Raw genomic sequence first — 22,667 nt, 5'->3', positions numbered from 1 at the left:
ACTGTCCGAGACACCGCTGCATTGGTCGTTGAAAAGCAGCAGGGGCATTGGAAAGTTCGACAGGGAGACGTGTGTATTCATACACAAGGGGGACGGTAAACCACTCCCCACTTTGGCAACTCCAAACATTTATTTTTTTTTCAAAAGCTTGATAAAATATGGTAAGGGCCTTTTCTGGAACCACACTTTTCTCGCAGGGAGCGAGAAATGACGTGCTATGAGCCTCAAGGCGTTTAGGATGGAACAGTGACATGGTTCTCAATTTGTTTCTGAGAGCGCAACAGCGAATCTGCGACAGTTTTTTTTTTCCTTTTGTTGTCTTTTGAATCAACATTACGAACCTCTTAAAGTACATTGTTGTAAAAGATGTACGCTGAAATACCTGGCTCCACCAAGGGCTTGTGAGGGGGGGGGGGGGGGCTGGGTGGGGGGCTGGGGGGGGGGGTGGAAAACCTCGATTCTTGTATGGTGAGTTGACCTCGTACGAAGGATCTTTAGATGAAAGGATTATCAACAAGATTTCAACAATGAGGATTTTCACTCTCGTCTTGTCTACCTTCACATCCGGGTCAGCAAACTTTCCTCGTAATTGCACCAAATTCTGGATTCTGTCCCAGAATCTTTTACATCCAAATTCCATCTTCTCTGTCCCTGTCATCGTTTTAAGACCTAAAATATTAATAACAAACTCCATCTCAATCTCTATATCATTTGTTCTCATCGGCTGATGTAGTTCTACCACGACCCACGCTCAGCCCAAATTTCACAACTTTTAATTATTAAATTCTTACATGCGGCTCTTCTTTTGAACCTCTTCGTCCTCGGTATTGAGGTCCGACGTTTCCTCTGCTTCAGCTTGGTCCTGCCTTCTTCATCGATTTCTTCACGACAGTAAATGTAAAAGCAGCAACAGTTGAGTACCGGTACATGTGCCTTCTCATAGCCTACCCTTACCCGTACTGTACCCTTACCCGACCCATGTTGTATATTCACACTATGTGGACCAAGTACTTGAACTATTTGTAGAGAAACTAGACATGACAAGTGAGTATCAATGAATGGTTCACATACCTCGTCCTTTAAAGATGTCTCAAGGTAGACTCTGACTTTCTTCGTGAATCTGTTTAACATAAATTTTGCATCTAGTAAAATCGGATGCAAAAAAATTTAGAACAACATTTGATTTCATCCAGTTGCCTGGTAGGCCTATACAGTCAGATCGGTGATGAGCTGAACAATACTTAAGCCAACATTTTAAAAATGTTGTGTTGCCTCACTTGAAAAATATCAGTAGGTTTGGTTGGTAGTTGCCCTCTTCAAGCATGCATGTACATAAAATGTACAATTCCGATTAATTAGGGGCCCGAAAGTTAACGCCTTTATGTTCGTGTGCATAAAGTCAATGGCATTACGATGAAATCCAAGATGGCAGCGCCCATGGAACGGCATTTTCTGGGTTGGGCACGGGTTAAGTTTAGTACCGGGTATAAGCCCCACTGGCATCGATAACATCCTGGCATCGCCTTGACATCGACCCCAGGAGATTGGTGATGACTTGTCGGTCCATTCCCTCCCAAATCCGACTGATAATCTGGAACAATTGATCTTTATGGCCGATCAAATAGTGGGCAGCTGGTAGCATGGTCCCCCTGGGGATGTCGATATAGACGACCGCGTTGATGTTCTCGGTCACGCGCACCAGGCTGCCAGTACCAGCGGAGCTCATGCAGCCCCATACCATAATCCCCGAGCCTCCATGCTTGACACTGGGAACAACGCAGCACTCCTTAAACTCCTCCCCAACTGTTCTCCGAACATAAATCCTGCCATCGGACTGGAAGAGCTGAAACCTTGACTCGTCCGACCATAACACCCTGATTCATCTATGCTCAGGCTTACTGACGACAATTCCAGGCTTGGTATGGGCGAAGGGGGTTGCACTCTCAACCCTGGAACAGGCGATGATGCGCGCTTTCTTTTCCTCTTGGGTTCTGGAATAGTACCGTCGGACTCCTCATCCGAAGATGTTAACACCACTTGGGTCCTGTACCTGCAAAAAATAGTGTGCATAAATAGCTCTTTATCCAAATTATAAGACCAGGATCCCATTTTTGAGCGTGGTCCTGCCTTCTTCATAGGTTTCTTCACAAGTAAAAGTAGCAGAAGTTGAGTCATATATGGGCCTTCTCATAGATTTCTCAAAAGAAATATCGCTCAAAAACAATGACACTAAAGTAGCTGTATACTAGCCTTGAGTGCAAGGCTGTGGCCAGCCATAGCCTATCCATACCGGACCTCTTCATCCTTGGTATTGAGGTCAGATGTTTCCTCGGCCTTCTTCAGTTTTATTCTGCCTTCTTCATAGATTTCTTCACAACAGTAAAAGTAAGAGCAGCAGAAGTTGAGTACTGCATATGTGCCTTCTCATAGATTTCTAACATAACTTCGACATAATTTTCTTATTAAATATGAACACAGCAAGAAAACATTTACAGTATCTGTCCATCATAAACCAAACAGCATCACATTTTTTTTCAAGCCCTCCGCAGAGGCAACATTCAAACCACAAACTGCCCAAACAAAATTTACATACACATTTTGGCATCTTCATTGTCAGATTGTCACATTACTTGAGCTTATACTTGAGTCAACAAGATTGTTGGTTATTCTGAACATCATATTAAGTCTGATGGAGAGATAACATGCATCAAGACTTGGCCACTCCCAAGTGTTGAGCATCTGGGTAACACTTGCCTCTCTAGAAAAGTTCCTAGTAGACATCTGCCGGGAAACCTGAGTTGGTTAATTTCTGACTTGCGACTCTTCTTTTGAGTTTCTTCATTCTCCATATTGAGGTCTGATGTTTCCTCCGCTTTGTGAGCTGGCTCCTGCCTCCTTCATAGATTTCTTCCTAGAGTATAAGTAGAAGCAGCAGCTATTGACGGTGTTGAGATCCTGACCAGTTTTTTGTATTCTTCCGCTCTGTGATTCTCACTTCTGCGAGATCAACAGTGTAAAGAGTCCAACATCATCATCATCATCCTTCGACCGCGGCCAAGATGGAATTCACAATGTCCTGCCTTCTTCATAGATTTCTTCAAGAGAGTATAAGTAGAAGCAGCAACTATTGACGGTGTTGAGTTCCTGACCAGTTTTTTGTATTCTTCCGCTCTGTGATTCTCACTTCTGCGAGATAACAGTGTAAAGAGACCAGCAGCATTATCATCCTTCGGCCACGGCCAAGATGGAATTCACAATGTCCTGCCTTCTTCATAGATTTCTTCAAGAGAGTATAAGTAGAAGCAGCAACTATTGACGGTGTTGAGTTCCTGACCAGTTTTTTGTATTCTTCCGCTCTGTGATTCTCACTTCTGCGAGATCAACAGTGTAAAGAGTCCAGCAGCATCATCATCCTTCGGACACGGCCGAGATCAAATTCTTAATGTCTTTCCAGGCATCTCCCTCAGCCATCAGGAAGGCTAAGTCATCCTGTTCTTGTTGAGTGTCTCTGGCAACAGCACCAAATAGTTGATTGGTCTTCTTCCTCTGATTGGACAGGGGAATCTCCAGTTGACTAGATCTTAGATCATCTGGACCTTTGCACGGAAACAGTGGCCGGCAAAACAAGCTCTTCTTTTTGCAACAGTAATTGATATTGGTTCCATATTGCCACAGATTTGTGCCTTTGTTCGATTGTCTCGCCAGGAGTCTACCATTCGACACTTTGTGGCCGGTCTCCCTAAGGGCAATTGCCACACTCTTCTCAACCGAACTTGCTTGTCGTAACCGCATGTCCATTTTTCTTAGAATTGGCCGTACGAGATCACATGCATAACTGAATGTGTCCCTTCGCATTCTAAAATGCTTCTTCCACTCATCATTGTTCAGAGTCTCCACCATGTCATCCCAGACTGGACAAGTTCTTGGTCTATTTTTTATTTCTGTTTGTGGCACATTCAAAATATGAAAATATTGTCAGCGTGTCAGACACGCTAAGACGCAACAAAACGAGGAAACCTTTACCTTGATGTTTCCGTTTCTATCTGTCACGTGTTCATAGTCCGATGAGAGCGGCTCCTGATACGCCACCTTGTACTTACTCACATACCAGCGACCGTAGCCTTGTGTGATGACACCAGTCACCGCTGTACGCTCTCCGAGGTCCACTTCGATCCAGGGATTGTAGAACTTACACTGTACTCTCTACGAGGTCGACCTGGATCCAGGGATTGTAGAACATATTCACGGGGAAGCCATCTTTTATCTTGTTCCCCGAATCTATTTTGTAAATTGTTAACTGTTAAATGGGATGGTGCCAGACTATCGTTCCAAGCCTCACTTTCAATTTTTTTTTAAAATGTAGCTTAAACATTAGCGTATGTTTAATATTAAATTTTTAATTATTTCTCTGAACAGACTGGTATTATTTGTAATAAACTGTATTTCATTGCTTCTATTTCTATTCTAAAGTTAAAAAAATAAAGATTTTACCTCTCTTTCAATTTAAGATGGCCGACTCGTGAATAAGTCAATAGTCTTTGTACACAGAGTGTAAGGGATGAGAAAGAGTGATAGACACGCTCATCCATTTCTTCTTCCGAATATGATGTTGTCATCATCATCCTTCGGCCATGGCCGAGATCGAATTCTTAATGTCTTTCCAGGCATCTCCCTCAGCCATCAGGAAGGCTGAGTCATCCTGTTCTTGTTGAGTATCCCTGGCAACAGCATCCAAATAGTTGATTGGTCTTCTTCCTCTGTTGGGATAGGGGAGTCTCCAGTTGACTAGATCTTAGATCATCTGGACCTTTGCACGGAAACAATGGCCGGCAATACAAGCTCTTCTTTTTGCAACAGTAATTGATAGGTTCTATATCGCCATAAATTTGTGCCTTCTTTGATTGTCTCGCCAGGGGATGTTTGCACTTGCTTTTAGGAGTCTGGTGTAGGTGACATCCGTCTTGGAGCTCTTTTTTTTATTGTGTACACTTGTGCACCACACTTGATCTGTTGAGCACAGTGCTGTTACCAATCCTTCCTTTGGTACAATTTCTCACCAACAGCACATGTCCTTCCTTAAAGCTCTCCAAGACATCATCAAAGGCTACTGCTTTGATGGCGCCTCTTTCATCAGCAAATGCAGCATGGCATGTGTGATCCACCAATCTGCTTCTTCACTAACATAGTGTTCAATGGCGTTTCAGGGATGTCAGTGACAGTCCTCCCTGGCCGGCTGCTAATCTTATCTGTGAAACAATATTTATCGTTCAGCGTCTCATCGCTAATTTCGGGCAACTCCCTGAATTTCTTTACAAAGAAGTCTGGCTCCAGGCATGCCTTGAAGTTTCGACTGAAAGGATTCTTGCTCCAGTCATAGTTCTTCCTACTCTTTGCACGAGATGAGTCGCCTTCATTTTTAAAAATGAGCTGCAATGTATGAAATATGACCAAATGGGACTTCTTGATTTGTAATGACAGCAAGATTTGGATTGATTTTGTTCGAACATGCACCTCGGCAGGTTCATCAGTAACCGCAGCTTCTTAACCTTACTATTGCGGAGCAACTCCTGTTCTGGATCGGGGAGTAGCTTGACAGCATGCTCCTGAAGTTATAAAACAGCAAGTCTGTTTTTCAACTTGAATGCGACGCAGTTCCTGACAAACAGGACAGACGTACGCCCCCTGGACCATACATTCTTCAAGTGCCTTGTCGCGCATTAGTCACAGCGCAGGCAGCTCCGGGCTTTCAGCTCTCTGTTCCATTCCATCATGTAAGCATGTAATAGCTTGGCTGAATTTGGCAAGAGTCTCCTTCTCCATCTGTGAATGCGAATATAATGTGCTGGTCGGAAAGGCAATAGTCTCAGTTGGCCCAGATATCCGAGACAACTGGGTCACTAATTTATCAAGGGTATCCCTCCCTTCTAGGGTATTGCACAAAACATCCTCAGCCACGTCCCCCAAATGGTTGAGTGCAACACCCACTTCTTCTTCTGTCAATTCCAGCTGCCTAAATATAGGAATCAAGCTCTTCCACCCATTTTCCTGAAGTCAGGTCCCCAGACTTCTCAGGTGGTCCACAGAATGTAAAAAAAAAATGCAGCTTGGGGTTCCAGTGAACTTTGAAAATAGGTAATTCTTAAATTAAAGGTCAGTTGAGGTTGGCAAATTTGGCTATATGGAATTGCTAAATGGTAGGACGTTGATACCTAAATAAAAGCGCTGATTCTTGCCAGACCAAGCCATGCCGATGCCAATGGATGTGAGCCATTGGGAGCATCTATTCCCACAGCAAGGCCGCACACAGCGACATCTTCTCTCTATCTTCAGTTTTGACCAATCAAGACAGTGTACCAACGTAATTTAATGCATGTTTTGTTCAATAAAGCATAAATTTGTACAATAAACTTATCGGTACAGGTTTCTATACTTAGACTGCTATTCATACCCGCAATACTGCTTCATTTTTTTCCCTATTTATTTAATTTGCTGAGTTATAAACAATGTCAGTTATTTAAAGTTATCTAAAAACGGCAATTTTATTAAACTTAATAAAGCTGACAGCTTAATTTCTGAATGCAAGTAAGTCAATTTCAATTGTACATTACTGTAAAATAGATATTAAGGCATTTATTATTATGTATTTAACGAACGTGCATTATGCATTTGTTATTAACAAGTACATAATTTATTTGAATATTCCAATGGGGTTGCGGTTTGAGTTGCAAACTTTCAAATTTTAATAGAGGGTTGACAAATATATTTTGTTGGTCATATTATTTTGTACTTAACCCTCCTGTTTGAACACTCACACAGAGTCAAAAAGTCCATCCACTTCCCCTGCCATGCCTTTTACACAGTTTAGTCACCGACAGTCAGATACCATTTTAGGGAAGCACTGTGACTAGCCCAATTCAGTCAACAGACAAAAGCAGGAAACTGGCGGTGGCACAGTCAACGCATAGCTGTGTCAAGTTACATAAACAGTCACAGCCAGTCAATCCTGTTTTATGTAGGCTGGGAGCTCTTAACTGTTATAATTAAGTACAGTCACTTGATTGATTTTGACTGAAAGGACAACTTGGCACAGAATGCATGTTTGCATAGGAGGGTTGTATTCAGATAGCTTTGGAATGGATACTGTCTAAAGACCCAATGATAATCGTAAAGTGAACCAATATTACGAACGTCTTCCTCAAGATGTATAGCCTAGACTCGGAGATTGAGAAAGCATTGAAACCATTGCAGTATTATTTTTCTCATTGAGACAGAATTTTCATTTATGTAAAACCATGTCGACATCACGTGATAGACATTCGTCCAATCACATCACCAAATCTATTTCTAAAAAAAGCTTCATTAATTATGTCGAATGCCAATTTATTCAAATTACTCCACATTTGCTACACATCAAAATTACGACATTTTCAAAAAAACCTAGAGTAAAACCACACCAATTGTACGATTTTGGTATAAACCAACACTTTAAGGCGTGATTCTTCTTCAACGTACAATTCACCGCATTTCATCTTGAACAAACACGACATATCTTTGCAAAGTTAGTTTTTTTTTCAATACGGCATTTCTTTTGTTTAAAACATGGCATTACCATGTGGCGCAAAGATTTCAACACCAGTGTACAGTCGACTCTCGTTAATACAACCTACAAATTCTGGTACATGTACATGTAATAGCAAACGTAAAGCTTTGGTACAGTGGATAGGACGGTTGAGTTTGTATTAACAAGACTCGACTGTACATATGCTAAATCCAGACGTATTGATGAGAAGTATGTCCATGTTTGCAGACACAGTACACAGAAACTGAACTGGAATCCACTCGTCAATAATGTAATCGGATTAAGCAGAACTTACAATTGCGTCTCGCCTCACGAGCGTCAATAACGCTCTGTTGCCTATCTGATGCGAAACACTCACTTCTATTCATACGGTGTCCGTGCAAGGCCATTTCTATTGTTCACGTGTCTCGTTTTGATTGCCTGAGGAAATCACTGCTTGAAATGTGTTATTGATGCATGTTCATCCTGCAGATGTAGGATATACATGTACACGTTGAAGTTGACTTCAAAAAAGGAGACTATGTGAGACTACTCATTTTTCCAAGATGTCACAGCGTTCTTTTGGAGAATAATTATGTGGTTTTTTTCTGCTGTCCTAAGACCTAGCTGATAATTTGTTTTAAGGGGTGTTCCAAAACTATCGCTATAGAATAAGGTAGGGCCTATATTATGCATGTGAAAGAATGTATTAAAAATAATATTTGTAAAAACACATAACGGAATAAGTTATTAAATATTGTGCTACACTATAATTGCCTGAATCCATGATCAACAACTTTTTTATTTTTGTTGTCGTGTTTTAAAGTTTGTTATTCATGAATCCCTTCCCTTTCCCACATTATCCTCAATTGTCCACGTATTTGGCACTAGAAGATCGTGTTTCACTCGTTTGGACTTTAGAGACAAGTGTATTCCATTAAGTGTTACTTCACTGGGGGAAATGTAAAAAGGAAGAAAGATGTTTGATGGCCTCTCATCTTAAGAGCGTTTGCCTATCACATTTGTGCCGTATACATTGTACTGTTAAAGAAACCACCCTGTTTTAGTTTACTGGTGATAATAACGTCATTAAATTCTACATGCTTGTCCCTCTTCTAAATTTCCTTTTCATTCAAATCGATTATACTTCCAAAACAATAACAAGAAGGTTGCCAACAACGATGGAAGATTGGTGCACTTGGAAGTACTGCTTCACAAACATGGGTTATGTGTTTGATTCGTCAGATATATTTCACCCGGAAAGCAGATGGTTAAGTAGAGAATCATTCAGAACAAACATGGTATCATTCTGGAAAAATATATATATAAATTTTATTCGTTAAAGTAGTGACAATATTAATACAGTACATTGTATTTATGTATGATACAGTGTACTAGTATCAGCGTTGGTCTTTCCAATGTTTCGGACTCAATTGATGAACTGCAGGGTCGAGTTTAAAATGAACTTGCGTTCGTGACCTTGCAGGCGGTGATATTAATCAGAAGGTATTGAAAGCTCAATGACTTAAATTATCGTAAGGAAGAGTCCAAGAGAGATATCTGTCCTTAAAACTCCGGAAGGAGTGCCTGACTCAGATCGGACACTTTCCTCACTTCCATCGGAACTAAATGTTACTAAAAAGTTCGCTCAGTAAAGTACATGTGTATAAAACATTCAGTCAAAATATCGCATTGATGTACGAGCATTCGCTCCCTTTCAGTCCTGGAACGGGACGTGATTTGCCCATCAAAGCATGGCGGACAACAGTGCGTCACGGTTTGAATCGAGTGAACTCGGGCCAGTTCTTCGGTGCACGCGAAACACCAAATGGAGTTTCCAGTGTAGTAAGGTTTGCACCAGCACCGGATTTTCCTTGCACCTCTCTGTTCAAAGAATATTATACTTAAGGTGCGCACTTTAGCGTACTGATTGACTCAAATTTGCTTAACGAATCCACACTAATCCACACTAATCCAGCATTTTTTCTACCAAGGTTTGAGGGACTTTCCTTAAAAGCCTCAAAAATTGGTCACATAATCACGATCCAACTTTATCTTTCAAGGGTAATCAATCCCGAATCCCGATACCAAGTTATACTGACTGGACCTTCATCAATCCTGCAAAAAAATGCTCCAAAACATTCCTGGTGGAGGTTACGGATCTGTTAGGGTTAGGGTCTTAATATTGTCAGCACATCAAGAACCTCCTATCGAACAGGTTGGGGCACATCACTCCAACCACGTGCTTGACATGTTTCTTTTGGATTTGGTTTGTACCTTATTGGTACCTTGCTCAATGCCGTAAAATCATCTAAAGCTGGAGGGATTCTGAAGTATCTTATAAGAAGATTAAGGTCCATGTCCTTAGCTCTACAAGAACCTCCATGCGAAGAGATGCAGCCACGTCACGCCTACCTCTTTGAGTTTTTTCCCCAGGAAGAGGTTCGTTGCTTATCCGATCCTTCAAATTTCCCCAGACCTTCTGATTGATGTTAAATGATCCGAGAGGATTAAAGTCAGTGTCTTTAGCACAGTGAGATCCTCTTTGCAAAGAGGTTCAATCTCGTCACGCCAACGTCATTGAGAGGTTTCTCTTAGACAATGTTTGTACCTCACGCAATCCTGCAAAAACCTCTAAAATCTGATGTTGGGTTTTGAAGGGTACGGCCATGAAAGTGTCCGTGTCGTCAGCACAGTGAGAAGCTCAGGTTTAACAACGTCACGCCCACGTCTTTTTTTCTTGGGTGACGTTTGTACATTATCAATCATGTAATGCCCTGTTAGGTTTTAAGGTTTGAACACTCCTGAATCCTAAAAGATCCTCCAAAACTTTTGAGAGGATAAAGGGCAATGTCTTCAGCTCAGAGAGAACCTCCTGGCGAAAAGGTTCAACCTCGTCACGCCCACGTCCTTGAGAGGTTTCTCCAGGGCCAGTAGCACCCCATTGCTCCGGAACGGCGGGTCGCAGAGGGCCGACTGGAACTGGGATTGGGAGGTGTCTCGATCCTCGTGGGCGCACTCGGTGGCCGTGTCGATCAGCTCCTGGTGCTCGTTATAGATCTTGTGTAAGCGGAGCTGCTGGATCTCGGAGCGGAGCCTCATCAGCTGGATGGCCAGACGGTGGTCCTGGGATTTCATCTCGATCTGAAAAAAAAATTACATGAACCATTTTTGTTTCATGTTCTTGAATGGAGATTTCCGAGGGGACATCATAACATAGGTTGGCGGTAGTACTGTACTGAATCAGCTCCGATTTTTGAGCACTGAAGAGGTTTGTTTCATATCATACGGGCTGGTTGGTGTGAAATACACTTGAGCCTCATGTGAACCTCACGTGAACCTCACGTGAACTGCACGTGGTTAAACGTGAACATCACGTGAACCGCTCGTGGTTCAAACATGATCATCACGTGAACCGCGCATGAACCTCTCAAGAATCATGATGAAACACGAATCGCGATAGTTTGCCACCTCGTGCCTCAAACCTTTATATTTTTTGCATCCTCATCATGCGATTGCAGCTCTAAAATTAATGCGCGCATATTCATAAAATTAAACCAGACATTTGCCTGCATTGCAGAATGTAACCCGTGCATGTTGAATGTATATTGACTAAACCTCACTATGGAGGTTCAATGAATGAATGCGGCTGTACTGTACGGTAACTAAGGATTGGAAATGGGCCTTTTCTATTTTATAAATTGGACTTGTACTTACCAGTTCTTGTCGCACCCACTGCATTTTCTCTTCCAACCTGTCCCGTCTCTCTTTAAAAGACCTCCAATCTTCTTTCTCGTCATCGCATTGTTCTTTCTTCGTGTTCCCGTTCAAGTCCCGCCACTTTGGCAAGTTTTCGCACCACTCGACATAGGACGGCCGTCGGGTGCTCAACCTCAACCGTGTGGCCATGGACTTGAGCTTGTCCAGCTCGTCCTCGTTATCCGACGACAGTTCGCCGTTGCACTCGGGAGTTGAAGATGGCGGCGTGTACTGCGGTGACAAGAGGTTGCTGGGATCGTACTGTGAGTTCGTGGGTGTCGATGTTTCGGTTTCTTTGATGGTTGCGAGATCGGTGGACGCACCGCGCCTCGGGAAACTCCCCTCCCTGGGGCTGGTTGGGGGCGAGATGGTTATGGCCGGAACAGCGTAGGGAGACATGGCGTGTGATGGGCCCATACTCATGGAGATCTGTTGGAGACAACGAAAGATAAATAGTAGCTTCAGTTTCCCTGTGTGGTTAATTTGATGAAAATGCAAGATGTCGGAATCTTACGCCGCATGGTAAGATTCTGAATGCCATCATCCTGTAAGGCGTGTGGGCCTATAGGCGTATCCCATGTTGGCCATCACTGTCTTTAACGACCGCCGTCCTGTACCATATGATACGATACAGTTTGGACCCCGAAAACTTTTGCAGCGCAATCCAGATATTAACAAACAGATGGTTCAAGAGTCAACAAGGTTTTGATTCAGGTTCTCAACTTAAGTCCAAGACCTAGTGACATGTACATGTTTTCGTTCGAGCAGTAAAACTTGCCAGGAAAAAACAGCCTCACGGAAGGCCAGTGCCCAACTTTAGTAGACCTTATTGCCTAACAAATCGGTGCCCACAAAAGTTGAAACTAAGGCTAAAGACTGACGGGTTACTTCGACAATTTATGATTCTACAGTCGCAGATAATTAAACTCGCGCGTGGGCTAGCTACTGTAGCCTCTGGAACATTAAGAAATTACCACTTCTGATATGGCGCTGTCTGAACATTGTAAAGGCGCATTAAATGTGGATGAACTGCCTAATCGCAGGTTGAAATGTTACCGTTATCTGCTGGTCAACAGTCCTCACACCTGAGCACACACTGTGAAATCTCAACTCCCTGGGGAGAGAAAATTACCTTAAGCGACCAGCCGTGCCCACACGACCGGTGCTGTATTCGTGGTAGTCCTTGGCTGAAGAGTTCTTCAACACACAAGAGTTCTTCAACACACGACTTAAAAAACTCGAGTGGCGTCTTCAGACAGTGCACAACTCAACATATACACACTCTCAAGAGCCGATTATCCGCATGTCAAACAGCGAACCGGTGTCATGAAATGTGTACTTCTTTGAAATCTGGTATTTACCTTTGGACTGTTATCCTCACACGTGACTTGTCACCGTCCACTCATCAGGCACGCGCAATACAATCAAGAGTCTGTATTTCAGAGTCCAACTTTAATGCTACATTAGTCCGCAGTGGCGATGCTTTTTGTGCGTCAGTTCTTTGAGTGAACTCAAGCGTGGATCAAACTATACAGACTACGTCATAATCCGATACCCAACACATCCCGGAGGCCATTCCATCTTTTGTCGTCCATGCATTCATGTTCCATGCAACGTGGAGTCTGATACCGGTGTCATATGAAATTTGGACTCCTACTGAAATCAGCTATGGACTGTACACAATGACCTGTCACTGTCCCTATTATGCTTACTTAGCATGCGCAATACAACCATTTGTCCATACTTCATCGAGTCAAAATTTCACACTACACCGGCATATCGGAATGCATGTCGTTGGCCTCTAAGTTTAACTTCACTACGTGAACTGGATCATGGTTCACTGGTAAACAACCTCGTCACGACAAAAGGTTGAGAACTTTCAATAAAAAACCGAAAGCATGACGGGAACCTTCGATGTGTCCTACCCAGCTGTAAACACGGGTAACAATAAACGGTAGTTTTACTGAACTTTCACTGAACTTTTCTATTATGAGATTTTATCGGCATCTGACATCTAGGCCTAGTTTTCAACAAATTGTTCCTCGAAAGTCAAGGTTTTTACTTCCAGAAAGTTCATTCCGAGTACGTGTAAATTGATATTCATAAATACCTCAGACAGTTTAGCCATTCCTATTGGTCGAGAGCCCGTCACGTGGCCGGTATTAAACGGATGATAAAGACATGGCTAGCTGGTCTTAAACACTTTTCCAGTGTCACAATAAAATGTGGACTCCTAAAAATCCAGTGCCTCTTATCGTTTCATTGGTTGAACGTTCACAATCCTCACGTAGGCATGCGCAACACTACCAGGGAGTTAGAATTTTATAGTTCTAAATTCAAAACGCAACGCGCCAGGTGCGTTCTGCGCGACATCGCGTAGAACATGATACGCGCGCGTCAATCTCCATAAAAGGGTTGTTTTCATCTTACTCGCCAGCTGAACACTCCATTATTTTGCAGGAGGGATGTTTCAAAAAGCATAAAGTGAATTTGTTGAACAAAATCGGGATGTTTTGAACGAATTATATGATTTTTTTTTACCGAAAAGGTATTTATGAATGGGAATAAATATGTACTCCGTCGGTATTTATCACTCTGTTTAATACCACTTAGAGTCTGGGTGCTGATAATTACCCTCGCCTCCGGCTCGGGTAATTATCAGCACCCAGACTCTAAGTGGTATTAAACAGAGTGATAAAAACCTCCGGAGCACACATTTATTCCCTTATTAAAAATGTGGTCAGCATGAAAAATCCACGTGCGGCACGTCGTCGACTCGATCGGTATAATTTCGTGGAAGCGGCGTGTATTGTGGTGGTGAATTACCCGTCGTCAGACTATGCATTTCGTACATACAATCAAAACCTCATTAGCAATTAAGTTTTACCCAGAAATGTTTGTCTGGTCGTATTGAAAGGGAAACATCTCTAGTTGCAATTCAGAAACATTACCCGTGTTTCAAGTTTCCAAGTACATGTTCTGTCGCGGTTTCTATCGTAATGGATTTTGGCCTGATGCCAAAAACACAATTTGGTCCATACTGTACTACATCAATAAACAAACTCTCCCGAGTTCCCAAACCACATGTATAACTATGCATCTTTGCCCTTTCCCCTGAACACTCGTAAATTATTTTGCAACAAACAAGTTGCTTTTACCGTAATTTTCAGAATTGGACAGATTTAGGGGTTTAGTATTTCATAGCAAATATTGTTACACTGACAATGTCGAAAGTTTTGTATTCATGGATGCTTGAAAAAAAAAATGTTGTGCTTGTAGTCTGGTTTCCTGACCCTATTTTAAACAAAACGAAACAACTTATAGACGTCAGGAAATTCTCATGTCAGGGAACCAGACTTGCTGGCTTGCCCCGTTCACGGACGCGTAACCGATTGCAACCAAAATGTGGACCTTTTGGTGCATTGGAGGTAGTATCTGGAAAAAAAAAACACCTGTCCGGTTTTAGTTCCAACAATGGTTGACCAACCATGCACAGCATGCAGTAGCCATGATTTCACAGGATATTGTTTGAGACTATTATTAATTTACAGCCAAGTATTAAAGGTATTTCACAACAATTTGGTAGGTTTTTTTGGCCATGTTTGCAAATGTTAAATGGCCTACATTACCTTTAAGCGTTGTGACTAAATATTTATTTTACATCGCAGCTCACCTGTTACGGAGTAATAGTGAAACCAGTGTAAAAATGCAAGTACGTAGCCGCCGAGTACCAGTGACGAAGTTGAACTTCAGATGTGACCAAAGCCTGTCACTTTCACTAAAGACTGTGACAGATTCAGTTTCCATGCTTTTATTGTGATCTACGTACACTCAATGATTTTGCGTTATTGCTATCAACAGTTATAATGACTAATTGCATTCTAATCATCGCCCTTGATTGAAGTTTGGGCTGTAAATGATATGGTACGTGTCACCTTTGAACGGAAGTCCCACACGGTGGCTCGGTTAAGGACAAATAAGACAGTAGTGCAATAATTCACACACGCATAATACGCAGTGCCAACCAGGAGATACGTCCATGACAACCTCGTTTCCATGGATACGATCTTGCTGCGCCATGTTGGTTCCCATCATGCCTTGCACGCGCCCATGGAATCGAGGCTGCGTCCATGACACTTTCCTGTTGGTTCTGTTCGTGACCGTTAGTCATATTGGTAGTCACTTCCGACTGGTCTGTGATACGTTTTACGCGGAATAATTGACGTCGTACGGTCTGTTTTGGTATGAAAAGTTATCAAGACGAGTGACATGCAAAGAACTTGGCATCTCATTATTTGATTACTAAGTACTGAAATGAAAGTAGTATGAAGCAAGGTAGGGCATTGGCTAATTCCTACAAGGAATTGGATCAATTTCTAGGCAACTTTTTTTTCTACCTATAGCAGTTCCAGAAAAGCACTACTTCCACATTGAAGTATTTGATTCAAAGAAGAGATACAATCCATCAGATTGATGTAGTTCACCTCATTCAACTTACTTCAAGATGTTACTGCTTTGGGACATTTGGGGAAAGCGCACTTGTACATGTACCTAGGACAGTTTGCAATTTTGAATTTTGTTTGGAGCAAACTATTTTGAACAAGTTCTGATTCCAACTTTTTTTCCATGAATCATTCCTGTAAAAGTGGTAGTGTGAGAAAAATGTGTCGGTAAATGTCAGGTTGTATCCCCACCCCTCGGGGAACGACGTCACGACAGGTACGAAAGTGAATGAACTTGTTTTTATCACTTGTTAGGTTAATAATTGTCTAGCAATGTGCTATATGAAAGCGAGCTACGGGTACCTACCGATTCTGCCAAGATAGAAAGTACCAGTCCTCACTACACTGCAATCTGCATGTGGCTATGAGTCTATATGGCTGCTGACAGTTAGCTCTTCAGATGGGCATCCCAAATAGGTAACTGGAAACGATGCGACATGTATGCAAAAAAAACCCGATGGGTTATTGCAAAGGGTTGTAGCTGGGTCAGATAGGTTGAAACATGTATACAGATAGACGTGATTCGAGTCGACACAGCCGCTGCCGAAAGATGACCACTTCACGAAAATAGGTCCATGGGCAGACCTCAATAAGCTTATTGCCCAGATGAACATCTGAGTAGGGTTTACAAGGAAGTCTCCAGATGATGTGAATCTTGGATTCTGTATTAAGGTACATACCTTGTGTGGCTTCTTTTAAGTGTGCCTTTCCTCTCGGCTGTCGACTAGTTTTGAGGCTACAATTTATAACAGGAAACCATTAACTGCAGGAGGTGTGATTTGAGTTGATGCAGTCTTCAAGCTTCCAATGGTATCTCCTCGAGTCGTTGGGGAGAATTAACCTTGTTCACGCAAGAACCTGTAGGACAACCGGAATGTAGCGAGCAGGTTGTCGCTTGAGGTAGTAACACAGGCCTAATATAATATACAGGCTCGAATCAAGTCTAAGGATGAAGTTATAAGCCTCTTCAGATAACAGGGTCAACAGAGCTCAAAAGCCCATGGCATGAGGAAGACTTTGCCGGGACAATGCGCGGCGTGCAGACTCGTCGAGGACATGTCTCCACCTTAATCCTAGTCTTTGTTACCAACCCCGTGTTTATCCAGTTTTACAAGCCGTCTTCTTTTGCCTCTCAAGCAGTATTTGGACAGGAAATGGAGCGGGGCTAGTTGTTCCTTTCAAGTTTCTCTGCAAATGAAGGAAGAGCACACTGGCCCGATTCTCCACTTAAGATATCGAGTTAAGCTAAGGGACAAAAAATGTTGACAAGGAAATGTCGAAGAAGCCTGATACGATGGAAGCTAGCTTGAGCCGATAGGCATTTAAGAAAACGTGTATAAGGAACACAGTAGACGGAGTGATTAATGAATTTGTCAAGGCTGGCTCAACTTGCAATTATGGTGTTGCTCGGAATTCAAATAATATCCTAGTTTTCAGCTTAATGAGAAGGGAGATCGCTCCTGAACAAAATACAAATCTTGCTTTTTCTGTCAAGAAGGCCCTGCATTCGAAATCCAAAGAAAAATTCTACAAAGTCTCACTATGTTACTTTTTTCGTCAGGGTGGCGAGCCGTAATACCGTTTGCATTCTGATCCGACTGGGAACGAAATCGTGGTCAAGAAGGCGAGAAAACAACAATACTTGCAGAGCCAATGAAGGATGCACTAAGGAGAGGATGTCTGAATGCATGCCTTCTTAAGGAGCTTAACAGAATCAATGGTTTGATTGGATATCTTGTAGCGCAGAGAATAGGACCCTGGAACGTCACAACCACCGTGCTGGGATAACCATTACGAGCAAGATGTGCGCCTGCGCGAGCCCTTGATCAATGCATTCTCAAGGGACACACCAATTATGAAACAGACCTTTTTTAAATTTGACGGATAGCATTATAAACGATATGTGTACACGTGAAAATGGCGCCAGACCGTACAGTACATTGTACATGACTATTTACCAAGTTTCATTATCGGACAAATGCCACCATTTCAGTCATGTTCCCTGCATTCAATTACAGTACTGAACGATAATGTTTTTTGAGCAAAAAGGAACCAGACTATTTTTTTCCTTCCAGCCTCGCTTTGGTTACGTTGATTTGAATAGGAAAAAAATCAAGATGGCCGCAACATGATAATGGTCTATTAAACGTCCACGTGATGCTGACCTTTACAAGTGCATATGGCCTAAATGTTAACGGCTGATTGCATTATTATTCTTGTTTACCATCCTAAAGTGTCCAATGTTTGTAACGTTCGTGGCGCGTGTCCGCGCATGCGCACTTCATTCCGGGGTAAATCCAGCACGGGACGGTCCTAGCACGGCCAATCTAACAAAACACACCCATGGGAAAATTGCTGGTGACAGTTCTGTCTCAACGGGTCAACGCGTTAAGCCCATCGTGTTGTCCCTGACAGAGCGGGTATTATCCAGTGGTGATGGTTACTCGGCCCTTGTACGGCTTCCGTACCTTAAGTAGGCCTATCAGTTAATCGAAACTGCAGCTCAAACGGAATATAACGGTGCTAAAGTTTATTCAGCGCATCTGAGGGGAGCATTGGATCACGATTGTGGGTCTTTCGAGCGTTGCAAATGAGTTTTGTGGCGTTGAATGGGATCCAAACGGGAGATACAAACACCCTCTGGTAGAATTCAACATGAAACTTTGCAAGTCAATCTCAACCAGCCAAACCATTGAAAAGTAAAACAAGATCAGTACAATATCATGAACATGTACATGATGCATACATAAGTTCCCCAATACCTATGTTCCCCAATACCTATATGTTTTCCAACCCTAACCCTAACATCTAACCCCAGCCCTCACCCTAAAGGTTTTGAGGAACATAGGTATTGTATTGGGGAACATCGGGTAGACCCCCATGTACACTCCATCATATAAAAAGTGAAGCTTCCTCTCAATCGAATCCCTTTATACTTAATCGAATTCAAGGTCACGGAAATAAATACATTCCTTCTTTTACATACTTTTGGAACTAAACTAATGGCTTTTCATAACTTTTTTCTGGCAAGCAAATGTTCATGCCATAGGAGTTCTAACTGAATGGAATGCATGAAAAAAGCTCGTCAACTATTTCGGCCGGCTATTGACCCTAAACGTTGTTGACGACACAAAGATGTCCCTTGTGTCTCAAAGAAGAGTCCGAATCCAGACCAAACTATTAACTCCTGGGTAGTTAAGTTACAACCTGGAATAATCGAAGACTTTGTACCACAAATTTTGTTTTCAGGTATGCAATTTAAGATTCGGCTTTTTGGCATCTACATGTATAACCATCGTGTAAGGCCCAACCGATGAATAAATTGCACTTTTGTCTATACAATTATGTATTTTTTTTTTATTAACGGTTGGTTGAGAAAGACCAGTCTTGTTCTCATGTATTCAATTTGTTCGACTCTCTATTTCTTACCCAATGTAAACAAAATCTTGTCTACAGGTGCACATCCCCAACCTGTTACAGTTTTAATGGGTTTGTTGATGGGTTTGTCTGATCATTTAAGACATGTCAACCGGAAGTAAACTCATTACTCGCTTCGGCATCCTTTGCGTCTTTGCGCACCCGATCAGCTTTTGTGTCCCAAAAAAGAACATCTTTGGGAAACGACCGTTTAAAATCAGGGAGATGACAAAGAACGGACCTATTAAAGTGTTATTTTTAGGGACTGGGTTTAATAGGATACATCCAGGTATGCAAGGGATGGTTGTGGGGATCTGTGGCGGTCAATAAAGTCGTGAGCGGACGCCATATTTGTTCTGATCACGTGATGTATTATTGCCATCACGTGATATGTTCACGCATGCGTATAATATTGGTTAGTGACGATGTTGCGAAAGACAAAATAAATTGCAACCGGGACTCAGAAACGCGGATTCATTGATTGAATACACACAGACAAAATTGGAGATCAACATCAGAAGATGTGAATTCTATTAATAATAATGTCCAAAATAGTCTGGTTAACGGACCTGACAAATTTAAAATGTGCCCTCAAGCCCATCGCCATTTTGAAAATGATCCCTCCATTCGATTGCAAAATAAAGCGACGTTTTAACTGTAGCTCCATCCCAAATTTCATGAGAAGCACAAGTTCAAAGACGCGTTCAGGTGAGCCTGACCTGCACTACCAAATAAGTGCAGGGGTCACAAAATATTAATTTAAGAGATACAGTATTCTATTTTGGCCAGCGTAGGCAATTTCTGGCTATTTAGTCTGCAACCTACATAGACCCTGAGCGTATACCATGAATGTGAAGCTAGAGGCAGTCGGGGTACCATTTTTGGATAAGCACGCGTGAAACGAGATGTCAAATAAAATACATCACACGAGATTAGCTCCAGTTAATTGGCCACATCTACGACTGCAGATCGTGGAACATAATGAAGACACTCATCCGATATAAACAGTCCATTGGCAGGACTTTTGGAATTCAAAACTTCTAAATCGGATTAGGCTATAAACAGTATGAAAGAAACGATTTTAAGCGAGAATGTGTCGACTACTAGTTAACACCATGGGCATCAATCTTTTTAAGGCGGGGGGGGGGGGGGACAAGTCCCCCTCCACTTTTTAAAGTGGCTGATATCACATTGTTTGTCTTTCCCCCCACTTTTTTCGTTCCCGAATAAAAATTGTAGCATACTAAAATGATTCTAAAGCTTAGAATAGCTGATTCAATAACCCCAAACTCGAAAATGATGTTTAAAAGATGACATTTCGCTGAAAACAAAAAATTGTTTTAGTAGTCAGAAATTGCCTCAGATCCCATCAAAGAGTGCTTATCAAGGTATGTTCCCCCACTTTTAAGAAGCGATTGACGCCCTTGGTTAACACTCGTAAAAGACTACACTAAAAGCACTCTATTCTTTGTAGGTTTATTGTTGATTGTTAAACACATTGCTTGTTTTGTAAAACTCATTATTTTACGGTGTGAATGCTTCGGGTTTTTTTTTTTTTTTTTTACAACAGACTTCGGTTCTACAAATTGCGCGTTAACTTTCGATTCATCGCACACAAATGCGGGGATTTTGCCTGTCTATTCTCTAAATCCTGTGGGAGTTTGTTGGGGTGATTTGGGCTGCGCTCACTTGGGAACTGTGGCGGGGACGCACGGCATCAAAAGGCTCAAAACATGGGACCTTCCAATGCAAGGGCCGGTTTGCAGTTTGGTGTCTACTACACCTCATCAACTAAAAGTGAAATACTTTGTCTGATTTTCCTTCTTTTGTAGAAAAATTGCCCTTGTAAATTACCGGAAGCCCCCCCCCCCACCCCCACCCCCAAATCAGCAACGTTACTGTAAATTTAATGCGCATTTCTCCTTTGTTTTAAAGAAAAATATAATGGAAAGTAAACGGAAACACCATACGCATTTCACGTGGTTTTCTTCGATTTAAAGAAAATTTTACCAAACGAATATGATCATTGAATTACCTCCTAGTAGTAGTAAAGGTACAAGTTGGCGAAAGCACAGTTTGGCGAATACTCTTTTATAATTAGGATTGCTATCCAAAAGTTGACCTCATATTTGCAATGTGTTTCGTTAATTAAAGAATGGATAAAGCTGGACTGTTCATACTTTTAGTCTCATTCTAGTTTTCACTATGATCGAAACTCACCATTTAGTCACTTTCAGTTCTCCGTCTATACTCCTCGAAAACGCAGACTTTTCACCCATCTGCAGTATCTGCGTATCGCAATATCTATTTACGTTGTCCAACCATCAACTCGGAGCAGTAAAGTGTGTAGATATCAAGCTTGCGTGGATGGACGAGGTCGGAGTTTGTGCGCGTGCTTTTCGAGGGATGCTCAAAGTATGTACATGTAGTCGACTACAAACAATGCTTCTAAGATACGAACCAGATCAGTTCTCGGTTTTTACGAGCTGGGATAATGTAATACCGACCCCATCTCGGTAATTATCGACACATTTTGATGAGCGGCCGCATAACCCGTGTTATTTCATGCGGAAAGGAGTTGCACAATGCCTGTTGTCACTGCGATACGAACGCAGAAGTTATGCCAGAAAGGCACCTGACTGCCCCGATGTAGGTTGAAAGGTGGACCAATTTATCAAACGGTGGATGAATGGCGAATGGGAGGAACGGACAATAACGTGCCGAGTGTGCGAGATTAGTTTCCCGACGTCCGTTGTGCGCGTGAGGTGGAGCGTGACGGCAACAAAACAGCCACGGGGCTGGAGGTGCGTTGGTCCCGGGGACAGGACAGTCCGAAGAGTCGACATGATGGTGCATTGCCCAGTGGGGGTGCAATTTCTCACAATGCAAGCTGAGGCAATACCAACCCCATCCGTGTGACCATAACAAGCAGCTTTTAAACCTGATGTTAAGCTTTGAGAGATACCAATTGTTACACTGTAACTCTATTTGACACATTGACGTCTGCCCAACGGCGTTATGTTGTATCCAAGCTTAGCTGAAGAGGCAATGTCCTTTTACAAAAATGAGCTGATTTTTGACAGCAGTACATGTATAACCTCCTTTAGTGGCGCCTATTGCCAGAAATTTGAAATGAATCATGGACCACGATTGACGTAAGTATAGGCATCATACACGTAACAATAATTATCGTTTTTACAGACTTGTAAATTTGAACTCATTTTTGTTCTCCCAGTGTCCTTTGTAATAGGCTACTTCGACGTTCTTCCATGTTGAGACATTATATTTAAAATGAAATAGGCTTCCACCTTGTATGTCTGTTTTGTATAAAACCATAAGAAGAGACCTAAGAATGACTAGTTAAATACTTATCGACCTGTTGTGTGGAATGCATTTGGACCGATCGATATGGTGGGGAAAGTTTGGGAGTG

The 22,667-nt window shown here is 42.2% G+C and overlaps 1 protein-coding gene across 6 annotated transcripts; it reads right to left on the bottom strand.

Moving 5' to 3' along the window:
* Positions 1-9,525: 9,525 nt before the first annotated feature.
* On the bottom strand, positions 9,526-22,353 carry LOC119724912 (protein FAM167B-like). Of its 6 annotated transcripts, XM_038196221.1 has the most exons (4): positions 16,500-17,022; positions 16,127-16,240; positions 11,276-11,746; positions 9,526-10,702 (listed from the first exon to the last, which is right to left on the bottom strand). In XM_038196221.1, exons 3-4 carry the CDS (start codon positions 11,738-11,740, stop codon positions 10,415-10,417), a joined length of 753 nt encoding a protein of 250 aa, XP_038052149.1. In that variant the 5' UTR covers positions 11,741-11,746; positions 16,127-16,240; positions 16,500-17,022; the 3' UTR covers positions 9,526-10,414. The 6 variants fall into 6 exon arrangements, with proteins under 6 accessions (XP_038052149.1, XP_038052148.1, XP_038052152.1 ...); XM_038196220.1 differs by lacking the exons at positions 16,127-16,240; positions 16,500-17,022 and adding an exon at positions 21,457-22,353; XM_038196224.1 differs by lacking the exons at positions 16,127-16,240; positions 16,500-17,022 and adding an exon at positions 14,991-15,096.
* Between the last annotated feature and the right edge of the window lie 314 nt (positions 22,354-22,667).

Source organism: Patiria miniata, unplaced genomic scaffold (genome assembly GCF_015706575.1).
Source record: "Patiria miniata isolate m_02_andy unplaced genomic scaffold, ASM1570657v1 HiC_scaffold_18, whole genome shotgun sequence".
In the NCBI taxonomy this organism is placed as follows: Eukaryota; Metazoa; Echinodermata; class Asteroidea; order Valvatida; family Asterinidae; genus Patiria; species Patiria miniata.
This window is presented reverse-complemented; position numbering and strand designations above follow the sequence as displayed.